General features: G+C 37.9%; 1 protein-coding gene and 1 pseudogene across 1 annotated transcript; both read right to left on the minus strand.

The window, feature by feature from the left end:
- The window catches only part of LOC145906436 (uncharacterized), a 144,982-nt pseudogene that overhangs the window by 24,591 nt on the left and 98,428 nt on the right, over nt 1-21,963 (minus strand).
- On the minus strand, nt 14,822-17,682 carry LOC145906257 (sterile alpha motif domain-containing protein 3-like). The gene is made up of 10 exons (XM_082993682.1): nt 17,460-17,682; nt 17,339-17,401; nt 17,078-17,215; nt 16,816-17,008; nt 16,665-16,755; nt 16,383-16,550; nt 16,128-16,328; nt 15,810-15,960; nt 15,640-15,710; nt 14,822-15,079 (listed from the first exon to the last, which is right to left on the minus strand). Exons 1-10 carry the CDS (start codon nt 17,680-17,682, stop codon nt 14,822-14,824), a joined length of 1,557 nt encoding a protein of 518 aa, XP_082849808.1.

The following is a 21,963-nucleotide window of genomic DNA, read 5'->3' on the forward strand; positions in this document are numbered from 1 at the left end:
GAGGGCAACCAATTTCCTCACTTGCAATAACAATACAATTGTCTTCGGGCGAGTGTTGCAAAAACAAGTGTTCAAACAGAAGGCACGTGTGATGATCACCTAACAAAGCTAGCATCTCGTCCATTGACACCCATGGCTTTCGGTCGCACAAAGAAGGCGAGTTGAATAAGCGTGATGCGCGCTCCTGGCGAGAAAAGTCAGACGTGCCAACCGTGTCTTGATGGCTGCATACTTGTCTCTATCAGGTGGTTATTCCAAAATATCAATCGGTCGGCGCACTGTGTCCTGATCTGGTGCGGACACAGTGTCGAAGAACTTTGTTTCATCTGCCTTGATGTTTCCAAGTGTAAACTGGGCTTTCACTTTATTGTTATTCGCACCACGTTTTACTTGCATATTATTTTATTCAGCTGAAGAAGCTCAACCTCTCGGGCAACAATATAGAAGACCGTGGGGCGGTTTACGTGGCCGACTGCATCCCAAACATTGAACAAGTGGATCTGCGTGGATGCGGTCTGACAAGCTTTCAAGTCAAACATCTATACAAGAAGATTAAATTTTTGAAGAAACCGGTGAGTGATTTTATGTCTGTCCAATGAACAATATTTATGTTTGTTTTGCAATGAATGCGTCCAACGTGTACGAAAATGTCAGCGAACTAGAGGTGTTGTGCGTTAGGTTCATTAGTTTTATAAGAGGAGCCGAGTAACGCAAAACAATACAAACAATAAAGCAGGGGCACATTTTAGTTAATTTTGGCAAATCAAGTTGATTTTCAATTAAAACATTCTGTGACGATTCAGGATTCCAACTCTACTAGCTTGATTTGTCTATAATGTACCAAGGAAGCTCAGAAGAAGATGCTGAGGAATCTCGCATCGTCGTATATGGGAGAACCAACCAAGCAAGCGATACTTCGATGTTGCAGTTGGGCTCGTGAAGCGAACGATGAGGAGATAACTTCAATCGTGTCCTCCTTACTCCCTGATGAGATCGACCTCAGTAACTCATCGCTCCTCCCGATCGACCTCGAGAATCTCAGCTTCGTGATTCAAAGGAGAAGCAAACCGGTAAGATGTTGTTTAAGCATTTTTTATACCAGTAATATATGAGTCCAGTTGTGAGACTTCGAAACGTTAATGAAAAATTTTCCCAAGTTACAAATCATAGAATACTTGATTGCCAGGGATCTGGGCGCAAATTAAAGAGTTTTCCAGCCAGAGGACCGTTACCCCCATATGGGTCGCATGTTTGAACTAATGAAACTGAATGAAATTATTGGAGCGCATTTCAAATAGGTTAAGAACCAAAGTTGTTTTGGTTCTTAACTAGTTTGTCTCTCGTCTAATGTAAATCTGCGCTTCTGGATGGGTGAGAATGTCCATAAATAACGTCAAACACACTTTTCGTCCATGTTGTTGGGACGACAAGAAGTGGATTTTCCATGTTGTGAACAGCGATCTATCCGGTCAACCTGGAATACATTGGAACGCCGTGCTTCCAGTTTAACGCTTTTTCAGAAGCCTCACGCGGCTTCAGCCTGCAGGAAATGTATTCAGTTGATTTGCGTGGGAATGATTTATTTGCGGAGCGTTTTATATGGGAGTGCACGGTCATGATATATTTCGGGGCGTTTTTGTGACTGACAAGGGCAGGGGGACAATATTTTTTTTTCACGCAGATAAAGGCGAGTATACAAAACAACAGACTCACACCAAAGCGAAAAACAATGCAAAAAAATTCTGCGACGAAAACGATTTCCGTTCTACGCTGTCTGTTTAAAATCAATTAAACTCTTTAACCAAACAAAAATTAACCGAGTTTAACCTACTTCGCCGTGCCACGGTAAAATCGGGCGGGGAGAATCAGACGTAAAGAAAATACGAAATTAATAAATTTGGGAGTCAGGCGAATCCTGTATCTCGGACCAAGCTGAGAACATAATTGCTTGATGATATTCATAACCTTAACAGTCACACAGTCGGTAAGCACTCTAGAACCGAAACATTTATGACACTGCCAATCCAGAGCAATCGGAGCTAAGTATTTCCCCGGAGAAAAGGCGCTGTTGACTCAAAGCACATCGTAACACAGGTAGCTATGATTTGAACCAACTTTTGACGAATGAGCGATGCGATAATGCATTCGGTATCGTCAGGTGATGTCGCACAATAAATTAACAACAACCGTTCAAATCCATCCTCGATATTCAGGAAAATCGCCACCACCTGACACTCGATCATAAGCGTCTTTGCTACGTTATAGAGGTTCTGGAGTTTAAATCACTGCCCATCGTATTTCATAATAAGGAACAGCGTAATTTCGTGACTGGAACACAATAAGAACGATTGTAAGTTATCTCGCTTTAACACGTATTTTTTAAAGGCACATAAACACACAGAGAGGGTTAACTGAAATTCTGATACGATTGTCACACACTGAAAAGCATGCACCCAGCTCAGCGCTTTAATCTTGCTTTGTCGAGTCGACAAAGTGGAAATAATATGCGTTTCGAATTGCATGCAAGGAAAAAGCCGGTTTGTTTGCCGGTTACCTCAGCCATTACAGGCAACCAGCGTTGGAACTTTCCTAGAAGGTGGTGGACTGCATTGTCGCGCTTTTTGATCGAAACGTTTATGGTAAAAGCACATGCCAGGAACGTCGGGCTTGCCAAATGTTTGCAGAATTGCGCGATTTTATTCTCGCTTACAGAAAACTCGGACGGTGTTGTTCGTGCCTGCCACAATAAATCCGTGCGCTTTGCCAAAACCAGAGGGCAACCAATAACAATACGAATGTCTTCGGGCATGTTTGCTTGACAAGTGTTCAAACACGAAGCACGTGTGATGATCACCTAACAAAGCAAACATCTCGCGCAGTAGAAGTAGCTTACTGTAGTTAGTGACGTTGGTATTTTCACATACGTCATGTTCAGTACAAATCTGTTCAACTGTTGTTGCACAGATCTTCCATACAGCAAATTCTTCACTCCTAACGAACCCATGTGATTATAGGGGGTAGCAAAGATTTCTTCTTACATCGCGCGAAATTACCCCGTTGACACTAAGTTCCGTTTTACAGTAATTAAGGGAGGAAGCCCGGTTGATTTCAACGCACTAAAGCGTTTGGTTTCATCTGTGCGAAAATACCTTGGCAGCTTGCGGTTGCAGCTTTTATTTTGAGCGCAGAAATTATCAGTTCCTTTTTTATCAGTCGATTGTTTGCAAAGAAACTCCCTGTATTGTAATCTTATAAATTGGATCGCCGAGTCTAACTAACAAGCCTGTCTACACCGTGTGGTCTTAAGATTATCAGTCATCAGTTTACCTACGTCATTCATTCTGATACAAACCTTACAACTACTTCGTCTGACCCAGTTTCTATTCTTTTAAATGAATCGGATTTATTTATTATTGTTTTTTGATATCACTTATATGTGTTGTTATTCACACTTTGTTGTTATTTCATTCAGCTTAAGAAGCTCGACTTCTCCGACAACAATATAGAAGACCGTGGGGCGGTTTACGTGGCCGACTGCATCCACAACATTGAACAAGTGGATCTGAGTAGGTGCGGTCTGACAAGTGTTGGTGCCAAACATCTATCCGAGAAGATTAAACTGTTAAAGAAACCGGTGAGTGGTTTGATGTCTTGGTCGGAAATCCTCTAACATACAAGAACTTTTGTGAGTGTCGCGAGCCAAAATCCAACGCTCGAAAAGAAAGAAAGTTACAGGCTTAGTTATTTTAATGCCTGCTGTCGCCATATCGCTATGTAATGCTCAACCGTTGTATTTCCACTAAACCACAACTATCATTTAGTGACATTCTGAAGATCATGACATTTTTCGATCTATCCTATGCACCAAACTAGCTATAAGCTGCTAAGTAGTTGTTCACGTAGACTTCTGTCAGTTAATTACGTCACTCTAATGTTTCTTCAGTAGTGTTCGTAATGCGCGGTCAGTCTCACCAATACCGACCACGTCGTAGTTGCCACAGTGTGTTTAGTTCACCACACCTCACACATCGGGCATATCTCCTGCACAGTGTGAAGAACGTAGTGCAACAGGCGAGAGTTCAAACACTTGGATGTGAAAATCTGTAAGAGGACGCATCAAGGTGTCAGATAGCTCTCCAAAATAAGGCAACACAATCGCACAAATAGGAGTCCGTTGGCGGTAAAGCCTGGTTGCGCCGCATTGCTTCGTTGAGTGGTGATTCCGAGTAACTCCTCATCGTCACGCATCGTTGGCATCACTTTCGCCAACCATAACACTTACCTGCGAACAACAGCGTAATTTTGTGACTGGAACACAATAAGAACGATTGTAAGTTGGGTCGCTTTAACACGTATTTTTTGAAAGTCACATAAACACACAGAGAGACTTAACCCTTTAGAGCCCAAGGGTATACTGAGCAACAGAAAAAAATTAATGTATAGCGTTTTTTTTTTTCTTTTGTTGCGTTGATGGGTCCAATAACACATTTCATGAAAAAAATTTGAGATGTTTGACCGCCACACCCCATTTTCTGGTGGGGTCACCTGTGACCCATTGGGCTCTGGAGGATTCTCAATGAAAAAAATTAACTTTCTAATTTTGTTGAAACTAGTGAAGCCATGCATTCTTTAGTAGTGCAAGTAACATCCTGAATAAAATCGAGGTAATATTTTACTACTTTTGGTCGAACAACTAATTTTTAGACTCCCACTACGTCTGATTTTCGTGTTTCGCAGGTTCACATGGGCAGAAAACCTTGTTTTTCCGTATTTAAAGCTAAACAACGCCTTATTTAGATCCGTGTTGATGCTGCACAAGTTGTAACAGCGATATTTGACAACTTTTGCTGGTCAATGATTATTTACACTGATAAAATTGGAAAAAACCTACGCAAATAGCTATATTACCGTGCATGAAATAAAAGCCTGACCCGAAATTGAGACAATAGATGATTCAAGTATTATTTCTAGTATCATGTGATGCTGTTATGTAATAATATTCATTGAAAAGCTTAAAAACATGATTCACTTAATTTCATCGTACTTGTCACCAATGCCCTATGTCCCATACACGACCCCATGAAATTATTAGGTGTGCCGTTTCTTAAAAATACGTGCTACGAATACCTAACTTTTTTATAGATACTATACAAGGCCTTAGCTAAAGGATTACCAATTTTTTTTGCAAATTGTTCACCAAATGAATGGTATTTTTTACATATTTAGATGTAGCTTATCAAGCACTTTTACGTTTCCTTCCGGTGTGCTTGCTGTGTCAATCAAAAAAATGGTATAGCGACATCTACCGGCTTTAAAATTTTATGTAGATCAGGGCAAAGGGGGGACTCTGGGCTTTAAAGGTAAAAAAAAATTGAAAAAGCAGAAACCTTTCTTGTATGGGTCTTTAAAGTCATGGGGTCACCGGTGACCCCTGGGGCTCTAAAGGGTTAACTAAAAATTGTGACATGATTGTCACATACCGAAATGCGGTTTACTTACACGATTCCTTGCGCTCTCGGCAAATGGCAGCGACAACTTGTTCCGTGCTTTTAGCAGAAGGGGTAGCCCTGCAACCTCACATTTAAAATATGTTGGCTTTTACGATACACAACTCTCAGATGCCCACGCCTGAAAAATTATACCTGTGTGTTTTTGAAGCAAAAGGCCGATGCAATATGCCCAGATTTCACGAACCTATGACATTTTAACAACATCCCGGAAATCTAGACAGCAAATACAGGCAACCACTCCTTATCATACCAAGTATAAGAAGGACGACATCACACCGATAACGCGAAAGAAATATTTGAAAATTGGTGCTGTAAATTTGCTGTTGCAAGTTTGACTCAAATATTAACAAACCAATGTTTATTTGCAAACAATAGTGGTTGTTTTGCAACAATGACCACTATTTCCAAATATTTGAACCCAATATTGTAAACAATGATGAAATCACTGACGTAATAATCTGATGAGAAGAAACTTGCTGTGTTGATTTTTGACTTTTTAGTTTATGTTATTACAAATCCACTCTGGCCATTTTACAACAACATAATTAGCTATTTACGACCATAACATGATCCTAACCTCCAAGCTTGAGTTATTTTCTTGTTTAGATGGAGTTACTTAATCTGTCCTTCAACGATTCGACGGATGAAAGTGCTGAGTCATTGGCTGCATGTGTTCACAACATTGAGAAGTTGTATGCTTGGGATTGTGGCTTCACACAAGCAGGGAAGAATCTCATCAAATCAAAGTCGCGAGGAAATGTTTTCATGTGGTAACTATCAATTCTAGCTTGCAATTCCTTAAGTTATTTCCGATGAAACATTTGATGTAGATTGAACTGAATATCACCACGCTACGCTAATTCAATAACGTAACACGTGATGTAATAATAACCAGGATTTGCACGTGATGTAATAAATCTTGACAACATGCAATTATTACCCTGGCAAGTTGTGCGCTTGAACACCAGTGTGTCGACCACAATATAACGGCTGTGTTCAAGTAGATAGCAGGGCCTGGTTAACCCTGGGATCGTAAGTTCGAACCTCATCGAGAGCTTGATTTTAAAGATTTTGCTCCGACTCATCGAGTAAAAACCAGTAAACCTATTACCCACATCACAATAAAAAATCCATCTGAACCTGCATATTATTTGTGGACATTTCGGTAACCCTGTTCTCGTGCGCGATTAAAATTAAAATTTGTTTTTATTGGTTTGTGAATTATTTGTGGATTACTGACAAGCTGTAAAAGATATGCATGCACGATTTAAAGCAGTCTCAAAAGGGACTGGAAAGTTGTGTGTTGACGACTTTGAAACTTCTAATTATGATTTTACCACGTTGGGTATAGTTTTGTCACGTAAATAAAAAACGACTTCGACTCCGGAAATATTTCCGACTCAAAAAATTGTGTTTAAACTTTCCTTATAGCTGTGTGCTGTGATCAGTGGAAGCATTTGAGATTGGTTTAGTGGGATTGGAGTTCGGATAGTCTTGTTTGCTACATCCGCGCATTTACGCCTTTATTACAGAATGTTTTTTTTCTTTGACAAAAATACGCTTTCCTCGCGTTCGCACTTGTTTCCAACTTTTTGTAATAAACTTCAGTGGCGATCACAGGCAGTTTGAAAGTCCGGGATGATTGAACTTCTACAGTTACCAGAAATCACTGATTCCCTTTAAAGTTTAAGAAGTTCGAGAGTTATCTTGGCATTCCTAAGCTATTAAATCTTACATCATTCTCATATTCAGCAGCTCTGCTTTGTGTCAAGTATGTGTAGAGCTTTTCGTTGGGTAAAATTCTTTGAGAAGTTCCCTTTCCACCTATTTTACTGTCCTTGCTTCGTTGTTAAAATCACATTCCATCCGTGCAGTTTGGCTGTTAGCAATTCTCTATACGAAGTTATGTTGCCTATCAAGCAAAATTGTGTGCCACTAACAGCAAATTTATTTTTATGTAAGGATTCCTCTTCGATGTTCAAACTTTTTGAAAGATGACGTTTTTCGCACACCAAATAATGTGTATATATTATTCAATCAAACAATACATCGCTACAATTTATGTACATTTTATGGCAGTGGTATAAACAGATAAAAAATCTTTTCTTTATTACCGAGTAAATCTATGCGAATACTTTTCTACAAATGCTTTCCTTCATTATTTTGTTACTTGTATGACTTTCGTGTGGTCTTACGTTCTATTAAAAACACACGAACAAAATACGTGATTTGCCTCCCAAACTTTACAATTGGCGAACTTAATTTGGTTCTTCTGGCTTTCACAGTTTGTTGTTCGCCCCCCTGGTGTTGATCATGGTTCATTTGCACCAGTCAGCATTTTATGAATTAATAGAGTCAGTTATTTATTCTTGTGATGATGACTCGACACCATTGGGATGACTGTAATTTTTTGTTAGTTTGATGGAAGTTGGTCTTTTACTGATGGTTCTTTGACAGAATGTCCAGCATGTATGCTTGATTAGAATAACTAAGGTGGATTAGTATGACAGAATATTTTGCCCTTGAACTTCATAAAAACAACTTCGATTCGAACACAATGACTTCCCACTGATGTAATCATCTAATTCAGTTTCTTCATTTCCGATAGAAACCTATAAGTTTATCATTAGAATAAGTAGAATATACCAAAGAAAGGCTATGTCATTAGCATGTGAACGTATGTGAAGCTTGCATTAAGATTTCTACAAATATTTTTGATTATAGCTTCATCAACCACGATTTTTACTCCCACAAAACCTTTGATCGTGCTCCAAAGGCGGTTAACATCACAAGACTGCAATTCAAACCGAATCACGCCGCAGCACGAAACTATGTGAAAGTTGTGAATCGGTGCTCTGTGAACGAAATGAGGCCATTAACGTTGCGAGCATGCAGAGGTGTGAGAGTTTATTTATGTGGTCTTGCGCCAATGTGTGAGAAAGCGCAATACGATAGATCTCATTTGTCCGACATTAATATGAAAAACACTTAATTATATTTGTGTTGATGATAGTGAAAGGTGCTCGCTATTCAGGATCAGCTATTGCTTTAATTGTTACAGAAATTGTTGATAGTTCGTTCTTTTATACTAGTAGGACACGACCACCTAAAACTGCCGCACTCAGCACATCATGTGGAGGTTGTAATGCTTCAAACAGTAACTGTCATTCTTCTCTGAGTCGCAAGTGGTTGAAATTGTTGAGACTTTGCAGGAAAGATTAATAATTTCCAGTCCAATTTGTAGAAGATAATGAAAATTGTATGTTATCGCTTTTGTTTTAACCAACATTCGTCACTCTTTAATTCGCCAAGTCATGATACTCGTGCATTATAAATCTGATAAGCCCGCTCTAGCACGTGAGAGAAATTCATCTTGGTCGGACTTTTCCGCTGACCAAAGCCTTATGATTTTTATGTAATCTACGTTTGTTTTATGACATTTTTACCCGGTTAACACGCCTGAAAGTTAGTCGTTATAACTGACCGGTTGGGCTGTAAAGCCAGACAGTTTCTGAACCGTACGATTCAACATTTGTACTGTCTCAACGCTATCATTGGATATTACTCGAACTTCATCATTGAAATTGCATCTTTTATTGTGAGTATTCGAATGTCATACTAATTTTAATTCAACCCAGTAATTACTAGTTGCACAGTGTTGGAGTCTTTTTGGAGTTATAGTTTTTTGAGTTACTATAGGTTTTGTGTTGTCACCGAGTAAACATAGCATAAAACCTACAAATTTGACAGCAACTTTTACGCATCAAAACGACACCAAGCTATGTGTTGTGCATGGAACTGTGTGAACGAAATGGGGCGAGTAACAGATTGGGAAGATAATATTACACCGGGTCACAAAGTTTATTCCAAACTTGATCCATATATAAGCCTATGTAACATATAAATCTTTGTGAACATTAACGCCATTATTTAGTGCAGCATTTTAATTCAAATACATAACTAAACATAACAGGTGGTTGCCTTGTTCACACCTAACTCTTAAAATGTACTAAGATATCAATTTTACACAGACTTATATGTGGATCAAATTTAAAAAAACATTATTACCCGACGTAGCTGTAGTTTCTAACAGATTATGTTACGAGCATGTAGAGGTTTGAGAGTTTATTCCCTAAATGAATAAGGCAGCAAATACTTTTTGTCTTATAGCAGCGTAATCCACATCAAGCAGCGTAATCCATATGCGCATCAACAAGGGTTTTTGTCACCCAACCTCGCACCAATGTATGTATTAGCTATACAGAAATAGTTTTTCATTGTTTAAGTGATAGCTAGGTGACATTATTTACAACGGTCGCACATAAAATGCATCACATGGAGATTTCCTGTCACAATAACAGTGTTGCAATGCAAGCAGTATCATGTTTGAATCTGGACCCCTTCGTTATGACCTATACTGTAATTCCTTGAGCAGCATCCTGTAAAGTAGCATAATTACTTTAAGTCGCCACTAGGTGAAATTATCGCTATTATTTCGGATAGCTTTCATTATAAACTGTCCAACACACCAGCATCAAATTAGAGGCAGCAAGACACCAATATATGTGAAAGTTGTGCGTGGAAATGCTGAGTAATGTCTGTGTTTTTCAATGCAAAATCGTCTTTCCTTGAAACGTGACGAATGATAGATTCCAAACCAGCTCTCAAAAAACGTACATTAAGGGTTGTGTTCTGGCATGGCATGTACTCCATACCTTACCAGTTTGTCACATAAGTCGATATAGGGTTTAGCCAGATAAGAGTTTATTCACACCTGTAACAAAATAGATTTGTCAAGTAGGCAGAAAAAACTAATATGTGAGTTGGTGCGAGAAGTTCATATATAAGTAGATTGAAACGTATTTAGATTATGTGATTTAAATGCATGACTTGATGAAAAATTTACTTCGCTGTATGATGCACGAAGCTAAATTTAATTGTTGTTATGTTTATGTTGGTAGATTTGATAATTTGATCACATACAAAGTATTTTACAGGTATGGGTATTACTCAAATCATTATGCCATTGTAGATTCAGTGCATTAGTGCCCTAGTTAAAACATTAACATTTATTAAGGAATGCAAAAAATCTTTTCTGTATGTCACGTTTCAAAATATCCCAAATTAATAATTTTTATTAAGCAGGTATATTAGTCCATCATTAAATCATTGCTATGGAAAATGTTTTATTTTCTTTATATTTAATAATTCTGTGCATAGAGGGGTAACAACAAACACAATAAAACGTATCAGAAACCTGCTAAGGTAAGTTTTGAAAGGCCGGATTATTATTAAGGCTCAGCGAAAAATCAAGTCTACACTGGAACGTCACTGAAAGCAACAGGAAAGCACGTGTATGGAAGAACGTGGAACAGAAATCTTTCGAGTGCACGATTTGTTTGAAAGTATTTGCTGCAAGTAGCAGCTTGAAGAGACACATTCGGACTCATACTGGAGAAAAACCTTTTAAGTGCATAATTTGTTTGAAATCATTCAACGAAAAGAGCAACTTAAAAGCACACATTAGGACTCATGCTGGAGAGAAATCTTACAAGTGTGCATTTTGTTGCAAAGAATTTAGTCAGAAAGGCAATCTGAACAACCACATTCGAACTCATAGTGGAGAAAAACCTTACAGATGTGACATTTGCGAAAAGTTCTTTCTTACTTCAAACGAAGTCAAAATTCACAAAAGAACTCATACTGGAGAGAAACCGTTTAAATGCAATATATGCGAAAAAGATTTTCGACGACCATGCCATCTCTCCGAACATATACGAAGTCACACCGGAGAAAAACCTTACAAATGCAGCAAATGTTACAACAAATTCAGCCAGAAAGCCAGTCTACTCGTGCATACAAGAATCCGCACTGGAGAAAAACCTTATAGATGTGATATTTGCGAAAAATCTTTCAGAGACACAAGGGACGTAAAAACGCACAAACGAATTCATACTGGCGAGAAACCGTACAGGTGTAAAATATGTGACAAAGCTTTCAGTAGATCAAGCCTTCGAACGAAACATGAACTAATTCATACTGGAGAGAAATCATACAAGTGTAACATCTGTGTTAAGGATTTCATCCATAAATACAGACTAGACCAACATTTCAGAATCCACACTGGAGAGAAACCTTTTAAGTGTGACGTATGTGAAAAAACTTTCACCTCTTCAAGCGCTAGAACTGCTCACATTCGAACACACATAATGAACAAAATATCTTATAAGTGTGACCAATGTGGTAAGCGATTTAAGCGGTATACGTGTTCACGTTCGAACTTATACCAGAGAGAAACCATACGATTGTAATACGTTGTTTGTTCAAATCTTGTAGTCTTGTGCAACACCAAAAGACACACTTTCTTACCCACACAAAGTCTAAGTTAATACGATTAGTTCATACCTAAATTACCTAAATTAATATTTTTAAACAATTACAAAGAAAGTAATCAACCGCTTGAATGCAGACCATAAAGAACACCCAGTAAAGTGAAACAATCATATTATAATCTGCAAATAAAATTTGAGTTGTTGTTGTGTTTGCGAGTTTATTTGGGTTTTGCTTGTTCATTTGTGTTTAATTATTATCTTTTTATTTCTGTAGAAACCTTTGATGCAAATCTGAATTCTTCCAAGAGGTATTACTCAAAAGTGTTGTAAGAAATTGGACAAGACTTGCAAACCAAGTTTATTTGTGTCTCTATGTTGCATATTTCGATTAAGTATCCACTCGTTGTTAAACAAAATTTGTTACATGGCGAAATAATTTGTCACCAAATCTGCGTCGCGTTTAGGCAAAAGATTTTCGAAAATCCAATCCGTCTCTCAACCACGCATCGGATTGAAGCTGAATCCGACAAGCAGCTTTTGCCTTTTTTCTTTTCTTTGAAAACGAGAGAGTCGAATGTAAACGTACTGATCCTGACCAAGTAAGTCGCTGCTCATGCATCGTAACTCAATTAAACCGAATTAAACCGAGCATCAGGTTCACTACGGAGCGCGAACGGACGCAACACGATAATCACAAATGAACAAATAAGAATATTGAAAATAAATCAACTGGTATAGTGGTTTTAGAAATGCCCTAAATGAAAACAACCTAATTGTATTTTGCAGGTAATTATCTCATGGTCATTAAAGCTTGGCATTTATGTTGGAAACTACGTAAAACTCAGTCACGTCGTAAATATATAAACGGAATGAAACGGGTTCGAAACTCGTCATGGATCCATTGGTAACGACTGACTGAGTTATGTTTATACTTTTTACTTGCATTTCAGTTTGTTAAAAAGGCAAACTCATTTCGGATGCACTTGTTCTGTTAAAGGTCAATATCGCAGTGGAATGTTTAACGAAAATTTTGCGACCAACCGCAAACCTCTACGACCTAACCTACGCGTTTCGTGCTGCTTAGAAAACATTACGTGACAATATTCTCGGCGTGCTTGTCGAATTCTGCTTGAAGTTCCGCATTAGTTCCCCCCCCCCCCCCACACAGAACCACCGCGTTTGTTGCAGCTTAGAAAACATTACGTCACCACATTCTGGGCGTGCTGGTTCTGCTTGAAATTCCGCATTAGTTTCTGCCACACACATGGATATAGTCAGGTGATTTTTGTGTTCTTGGTTAAGTTTATCCAACATTTCAGTCAAAAATGAATAGCAAGAGTCGGGAAATGACAAATCGCTCCGACCCACAACATAACGGTAAGTTGTTCCAACTAATTATTTTCAACTGTTATAAACTATACAACTAGAAGTCGTACAAACGTGCAATAAACAGCATAAAAGGCAAAACATTCAATTGCTTTGTTTTGTGCATGTTATCCAAACATAACAACAGTTTATGAGGAACCACAAGCACCAGAGGAAAACAAAGACTCTTCAAAGTTACGTTCAGAACTTAAGAGAATGAAGACTTTGCTGATGGTGTTGGTTGTGATTGTACTGATATTTATCGGCACGACACTCGCCATGGTAAGATTTTTATCTGATTTTACTTTGTCCGTTGAAGATAGAGACGGGATATTTCCATATTACTGCGTGCTGGTTGGCTGCCAAGGATCTCTTGGTTAGAGAGTAAGATTGTGAAATGAAAACCACGCAACAATAAACATTTCGTAAGCTTATTTAAAGTCTTTCAATTTGTGCGACCTCAAGCACTTAAATGCGTACCGTGCACACCTCTGCACAGCTATTGATACAATGCTCAATAAATTCAGTCAGACACTGACTTCCTTTGACAATGATCAGGTTTGTTTAAACTTTTAAACTTTAAAGCGTGTGATCGTGGTTACTTCATATATATGTTACGCTTTTATAGATAAACACTACCTTCCCTTACTTTTAAATTATAGATAATGGTGTAGCCCTCCTTAAATAAAGGTAGACAAAACTGATAAAGTTTGTTTAAATGAACATGACGAGGACTACATAGATGCATTAAAGTCGCTACACGACAAAGTAAATAAATCAGGCTTCCCCGCCAAGATGACGCGAGATGTCTTAGCCACAGACAGCAAATGGAAATCCAGATTTTTCTGAGAAAAAACGGTGGACAAGGCAACGAAGTCGCGCAAACTCATTTGGGCCACGGTCTTCCCTAATATTCTAAGACTGTCACCCAAGGAAATGCATCTACAGAACAATGCAACTATTGTTTACAGAAGAGGACAAATTATATCACATTAACTAGAAACATCCAACGTTATGTGCACCCCTACAGGTACAATCAAGTTACATCAGCGGCTAACCTGTCGCGACTTCGGTATTTACGTGGCGTCATGTAAAGAAAGTCGGGCTCTGTACGTTGGTCAGACAAAAAACCGCTTCTCCACACGATGGAATATGCACAGATCCACGTGGAATAAGTTTCAATGCCTACCGGATAATGACGCCACAGCATTAGGCAACCACTTCAAAACAAAGCATACTAATCTTTTCCACCAGAAACCCTCATTATCACGCTGTTACACTGTAAATCGCAAAACTACCCAGAGGGTGGAATTCGTCCAGTCCCTAGATGGTCCACGATTGGATGGTTTTTTCCATGCTACCATGGTATATGGAGACCCTAAGGATGGAAAAATCAATGATGGTAATTTCCATCCTTAACGTTTTTACGTTTATTGGTGGAAATGACCATCTATATTTTTTGTTACATGGCGAATGCCATGGCTAATATTTGCACTCGGCGAATTGCTTGCCTTTCACGTTTATTTAATAACGCTTGAAGAAAATGCGCATAAACAGAACAAGCAGAACGGAAACGAGAAAGAATTAAAAAAAACGAACAAGCGAGTGTCGACTCTAAAGCGAGTTAACGAACTTTTGTACTGTCGAGTTGACAATTTTTTCTGAAATTTTAAGAATGTGCGACAATAGCTGCAGTGCGCACGTAAGGGCTTTTGGAAACTGTATGTCGAATATCCAATATGATGTAATAAGCACGATGAGTGCATCATCATACGTTGCGCAATTGCAAAACCAACGGTTCTGCACATATACAGATGGGCCGGCATGCTCAGTCGCCAAAATGCAAGGATAAGGCGTTGTCACATTGTCTTCCTGGAAGCAAACAAAATAAAAATTAATGCAACGCAGTTGTAAAAGGAATGAGAACGCGTGGGCTGGATAGGTCAAAACACAACCGGTAACTGCATAGCCATCGGCATTGTTACGTCATAGCAAATCGTTCTATGCTAACTGTCCAGTGGTTGTTGGCGTATCTGCCGCATTTCAATCGGGAAAATGACAAGCAAATATGTGTATAAAGACGTTTTCCAGGCAAAGTGCATTTCTTACACTCACGGAACAGCCGCATTTTAACACGTTCAGTGGCGCAAAGGCTGACGAAATGGTTATTGCGTCTTTCTAAATCTGAAAACGTCACCCAAAATATTTTACAAAACGTTACAAAATTAACGCCTACGTGCACAGCATGACGCAACCTCTCCCTGACCCCTGGCAAAAGATCAGAGCTCGCAGCCGATGCGTGCTTCAGGACTGTCAGTCTCATAAAAATAGGCCGCACTTTCACTCCTATTTCTTTCAGCCAATTTTTACCGCGATACTTAGTCGAATATAACGAAATGAACTGCTATAAAGGCACAATAACACTAACATACCTGATGGTCAGAATATTGAATGAGCATATCCAACTTGTTGTTAAAAAGCAGTGGTATACAACACAGCACTTCTGAAAGTAAATAATCATATTAAACAAAATAAAAAAAAAAGTTTGACACCCTACATTTACACACCTTAGGTTAACTGATTCAGAAGCTTATTCACTTACCATTTCCTTTTAAAAGCTGAAGCAATGGATCTGGCACTGATTTCAATTTTGGTTCCAATGCTTTCTTAATTTTGGGCAAAATGGAATGACTGGCACTTTCTAATTCTTTTTGGAGATCCTTTTTAAACAATCTTTGTGCCTCGTCAAATATCTAAAATCAAAGTTTTATTATTATAATCCTGAAATGCATTTCGAAAACAAAACAGAAAACCCTAAACACAAACAAGGTTAAATTAGCCCAGTCTATGTATAATTAGTTATGTGATATGAAAGATGGTGGTTAAATACATACTGAACAGTGTAATGTGTAATACCTACCACAACAGGAAACTGATACGCTGGATATTTTTCAATTATTGCATGAATTGTTATTGAACCATTTGTAGATTCATCCTGTCTATGAACAAATGTTCTTTGCATGCGATCCCGAATAAGTTGCATGTTTTTAACATTTCTTTTGCACTCCTGTACCATTGCTTTAATGTGTACAGCGATACTGTGTTCATCTTCTGCAACATTCTGCATACAACTATAGTCTTATTATATTATATTATTTTTTAAATAAACACGCACCTCTGTCTGAACACGCAGGCGTTTTGCAGGTGTAATTTGTGTCTCTATTACTGGTGGGCGTTGGGTTTTGCTTCCATACTTCTTTTTCATTGCCATGACTTCAGGCACATGAGACATGGATCGACGTGCATCCCTGAATTTTTGACGTATGCCATCTAACCATGTTCCCTACAAGTAACAGTATCAAAGTTTACCCACTCTGATAAACAAAATGAGCAAGAAGCAGTTGGAGGATCAACTAATTTACAGGCCATGTAACACACTGTGAATAGGAACACTTACCATTTGGTTTTGTTCGTTTTTGTCAGCTAAAAAAGGAAATTCTCTCAGCAGTGCAATTACTACAGTGTTGTATTCCAGTGATGATGGGTACCTAAATGTTGCACAAACTCGTCAGATAAGGGAAAAACATGCGATATGTGTGCTTACGTACAATGTATTTGAACTTATATCATTAAACAACCATTGATTTATTCCCCTTCTGGTTGAAGAAGTAAGATTTGCTATATTTCCCTTGCAAGCCTCAATGCCTAACATAACGGGAACTGGAACCTTTGGCAAATGATAATTAATTATCCAGCTTTTACTATTCCGGACTCGACTGGATATTAAAGACATCGGTTCAGCTAAAAACAGAACAAAACACTGTATTTCACACTGTGTATGGACAACAAAACTACTAAATAAATACTTACATCTTTTAAGAGGAGGCACTGTTGGCTCTATATTACTGGTGTTGGCTGAACTTGAATCACATGATATGTCTTCTGCAGTTAGAGAATCTTCATCAGAGTTAAGGGGCAAAGTGGACTCTGAACTTGGACTCGGTGCAGCTACATTTAAAATATAAATGACACAAAACATTTTACTTATCAATTCCGTATAACTAAAAAGTAGAAAAAATGTAAAATATTTAAAAAATCTCCAGCATATGTTGTCTAAAATAAACAACATACTCGTGGTTGAAGAATAAGGCTCTTTAGAAGTTCCATCATGTGTCAAACTGCAGCAAGATTCATCTAAAAAGCAAACACAAATTACAACTACCCCTACACAAATACTTTGCTTTTTGGTTACCTGTAAGTTTGATGGTTAATTTTGTTTTGTTTGGTAGGTTTTCCAAATCTCTTACATCAATCCATTCATCAAAGTCATCATTCCACTGTAACAACCTCATTGGTTTTTCTATGTTAAATTCTGCAGCAATTTTTTCATGAAGGTCACACTTTTCACAGCGCACAACTTGTTTCAAATCATTGAAACTTACTAAATACATGCAACTCATTTTTGCTATGTCCATTAATCCTAGAAAAAGAATCAAACATTTAAACACAAATTTTATATTGAAGTCTTATCATATTGCTGCCCCTACAATTGTATATTTCGTGAGGAAGGTGACATATTTCTGACCCAGGCTTAAAAAACAGAAGCACTTCAGTAATGTCAACAACATAACTATGAAAATGTGTATCAAAATGTAATGGTCTTAGCAAAATACCAGAAATAAGTGATTTAGATCCTGAAACAACAATGTACAATATTCGTACAAACATTGGCTTGTCATGAAAAGTATCCAATACAAAAATATTATTGACAGCATATGTCACATCATTTTCAACAAATCGTTTAACAATGACAAGATTTGCATCAGAAGGGATGCCCATGTCACACTGCAAATACTCAGCAAGTTCACAAGGCAATTGATCCATTGTTGTTGGTTCGCCTTCGAAGCTGCTAGAATCATCAGTTAAACAAGTTTCATTACACTGTTCATAACACTTTAAAGCCTGAATACGTTTTGTAACAGTTAGACAAATATTCTTAAAATTCTGGCAATTATGAGCTATCGTCTTCATTTTCCGGTGGAAAGATTCAAACCGCATGCACCACAGGTGCCTTAATGGCCCATACATCCGTATAAGTCGAGGGTAATGCAAAAGAAAATGAAGCTTTGGTTTCACCAAATCGGGAGCAAACTTGACAAACTTTGAATAAAAGTCTTCAATTAATATCTTCAGTCTATCAGTAGATTCAGCATGAAGTGATGGCGCCATTATAATGTCCATTATTTCGGACATCAGAATATACAGACTCCAAGCTTCATTAAATGTAGGTACAATGTCTCCAATAATAAACGGTAAAATTCTAAATAAACAGAAAGTTTCACTGGCTGAAAGTGAAATTTTGCCAGAGGACATAACAACATTTCCTGGAAGAGGCCGTGGCTTATTTCTTTGGTCAGTTTTTCCAAACTTGAACTTTTTTAATCTTTCGTTTAACAAGACAACAGAACAGATTGCCTTATTGTGCAAATGTCTAAAAAGGTACTGAAGAAATTTTGGAATAACTCCTTCCAAGCAATCATGCATGAGGTCAGGTGGAAAAGCTGTCACAGTTGAAAAGCCTGGTAAAACATTAAATGCACAGTCTCTTGCAACCCCATATGAGGCTACAAGGGTTTCATCCTTCTTGACTGCTTCAACGTGCATACTATGAACAGCCGGGGTTCGCAAAACAAAATCTGCTTCTTTGCACTTGTCTTTTATGTCACTAAAGACACACATACAAAAACGGCATATACGGCCACTGCTGAAACACCTTCGTAGGCCACCAAGCTGGTGTGCCCCAAGATTGTCAGCTGAAATGGTAACGATTGATCCAAAGATACGAGTATCAACGGCTGTCATCCCAGTGTGATTTTTAACTACAATACCCTCTGTTTGAAACAGTTGAATGTCCTTCACAAGTGGTGCTAATATGTCATCTAAACCATGTGCTTTGATAGTTTCTGCCTTAACCACTAAGGCAACAAATATATTTTTTAAGTGTGAACAATACTTTGAACCAATGTTGCCAACAAAAAAATAGCAGCATGCCAGCTTGTTTTTTGATTTTGAAGAACCCAGTGGGTTACATACTTCCAACTCATCAAAATAAAGATGAAGTCTAATTAATGACTTATTTCCCTGAAAAAAGGGATGTTCCTGAAAATATTTACCCCCAGTAATATCTGAGATCCCTGTTTTCTCTGTAGCATTGTTTTCTGCAATAGCCATCCAAACATCACGATGAGAAAAAAACTGCTTTAGTGTGTCCAGTATCGGTACATATTGAAAAGAAGAGTAACCACCCAACTGAATTGTTATGGGCTCTACCAACCCAAGTTCATGACAATGACTTGCAAATGTCTCTCGACATTGCAAATCACTCCAAATTTTAACTAAAAAGTCCCTTTGAAGACTTGGAATATCATCAATGTTTATATAGTCACGAACATTTTTGTTCTCAAGAGAAGACACAATGTCAGCCTGAATAGAAGAAAATAATCCTAATGTATCATCCATTATGCTTAAATATGTTGCATGTGACAAGACATATTTCTCTTTCAACTTTAAACAATGTTTGATTAAAGTATGTTTGTAGCTGGGCACAGAATGAACATTTTTTTGAATTTCAAGGTCAGTGACATCAGAAGAAACATCCATTTTTTCCTGACTTTCATTTTCAAAATCACAGTCAATACGGTCGCAACATCTTTGTACATACCATACAGATAATGCATCGGAGTGATCTCTTTGCAAATGTTTCTCATAACTACGAATACTAGAGTAAGCATAGTGACAAGGTTCCAACTTACAGGTATATGCATGATAGGTCACATGTTCATGACGAAGATGATGCAGCAACAGTCTTTTTTTACCTTTGAACGGGCAGTCAGGCAAAGGACAAGGAATATCCATATAGATATTATGCTGAAGCGATAATGCTACAAACAGGTCCTACAATTTTCCACTTTAAACTTAAAACAGACATAAATGTGGCTTTCATAGTAAAAACACAAAACAAACAACAACTGAACTGTACATAATTAGGCTACAATGCTATAGAGCTTATAGGCTATAAACTATGTTACCTTAAAGGCTCAAACTATACCTCAAAAAAATACCAGTTTATAACGTTTATACTCACCGTTCGAAAACTTTTTAGCACAACATCTTACACCTACCTTATAAGTTTAAACAACCAGCGAACTATTTAACAAGACTTGGAACTGTCATAAAATCCTTCTTCATCTTTTAATGCATAATAGAGCATTATGTGACCTCATAAAAACTTCCATAGCCTGATTGGATGCTTCCAGCAAATCAAACTTCGTCACGTTTGAAGTTTGAATTTGCGCGCGCCAATAAAGGAAAAAATGGAGAGTAATGGCATGTCTGTCACGATGCGCGACGGGAGGCGAATTTTATTGGCGCCAAACGGAATTGCGCGCTGCCGCTTTTTGCCTTTGCTTCTACGTTCGGAAATATATAAAGAATAAAAATGCATTTTTGCGTTGTATATTGCCGCTTTAACATGATGAATACATCGCTTCATAAACTAATGCATTTTTATCGCTTCAGATCATAAACTGATGCGCTTCATAAACTAATGCATATAACCTAATGCACAAATAAAAATGCTATAGTAGCGCAGATTATCAATCAAACCCGGTCCCATGGGGATTTCATTCCCTAGAGTACATTTGACCACGCAGCATAGAATGATGGAAACAACCATCTTTATTTAAAAATGTCTTACCACTGTGCTTGGTCATTTCCACCCTTAAAGATGGAATTTGTGCCAAGCAACACCAAAATAATGGGAAATTCCATCCATAAAAATTTTTCCATCCCTAGGGTATCGAAATACCAACCCAAAAACCACCCCTGATTTACAGTGTACAGTGTGACATTCGTGCACAAACCGTCTGCAGAGAATTTGGATGTATATGAGGATATGTGGTTGCATAGGACACGGGCACAGATCAACGTGCAGAGTATGATCACACCTGTATGCAAATAGTATATTTGCAATGTGCCTTGTTTGTTTTCAATTGCTCTTCGTGTTTTGCTGTAGCGTTTTATGTCGTCACGATTGCGTGAAACTGCCAACAATCATTGTGCGCCTAAAGGTGCAAAAGTTCGAACCTCTTGTTCCCTTCTTTGTGGTGTTTTTTCATCTTTACGGTTTGTTGCATTTTTGGCGTCGCGTATCGTGTGACGTGTACATTCAGATATTGGACTTGCTCGCGAGTTTTGTCAGGTTTTGTGCGACAACATTTTCATAAGAATTATACTGGCAGTCAGTTACTAGTTCTTTTCTTACTTATCCAAGTTTTTATTTGCATTCTTTAATTTTTTAATATTTTTCAATTTTTATTTAGGTACTTTTCTTTATGTGGCAGACATTCGCTTCTACTTAGTTATTTTACGTTGTTTTGTACACTTTGCAGAAACTGATGATGCCCTTTTCACGGCGAAATATATTTTTCTGATAAAAATAAAAACATATTTTAAAGAGCTGTCTAACAGATTGATTAAAAAGGCTTTATACTCAGCTACCACAGATACGGTATCGATCGACAGCCTACCAGGGTGGCTTGGTTCACCGATCCGGTGTTGTTTATTGTTTTTTCATTAACTTTGCAAAATATACTACATTGCAAAAAAAACAGTCTAATCCATTATATCGTCTATTTTGTAACAAGACCTGATATAACAGTTTGCAAAAATAAAGGAACCTTTGGTAAATTAAAAAA

Source organism: Ascidia mentula, chromosome 6 (genome assembly GCF_947561715.1).
Source record: "Ascidia mentula chromosome 6, kaAscMent1.1, whole genome shotgun sequence".
Taxonomy (NCBI): Eukaryota; Metazoa; Chordata; class Ascidiacea; order Phlebobranchia; family Ascidiidae; genus Ascidia; species Ascidia mentula.

Excerpts from the sequence above, each read along its gene's own strand:
- LOC145906257 (XM_082993682.1), bottom strand. The coding sequence starts at position 17,682 with ATGGACATAGCAAAAATGAGTTGCATGTATTTAGTAAGTTTCAATGAT. Across the intron at positions 16,329-16,382 it reads GCCTGCGTGTTCAGACAGAG|AATGTTGCAGAAGATGAACA; the intron begins GTGCGTGTTTAT and ends AGTTGTATGCAG. Across the intron at positions 15,961-16,127 it reads CGTATCAGTTTCCTGTTGTG|ATATTTGACGAGGCACAAAG; the intron begins GTAGGTATTACA and ends CTTTGATTTTAG.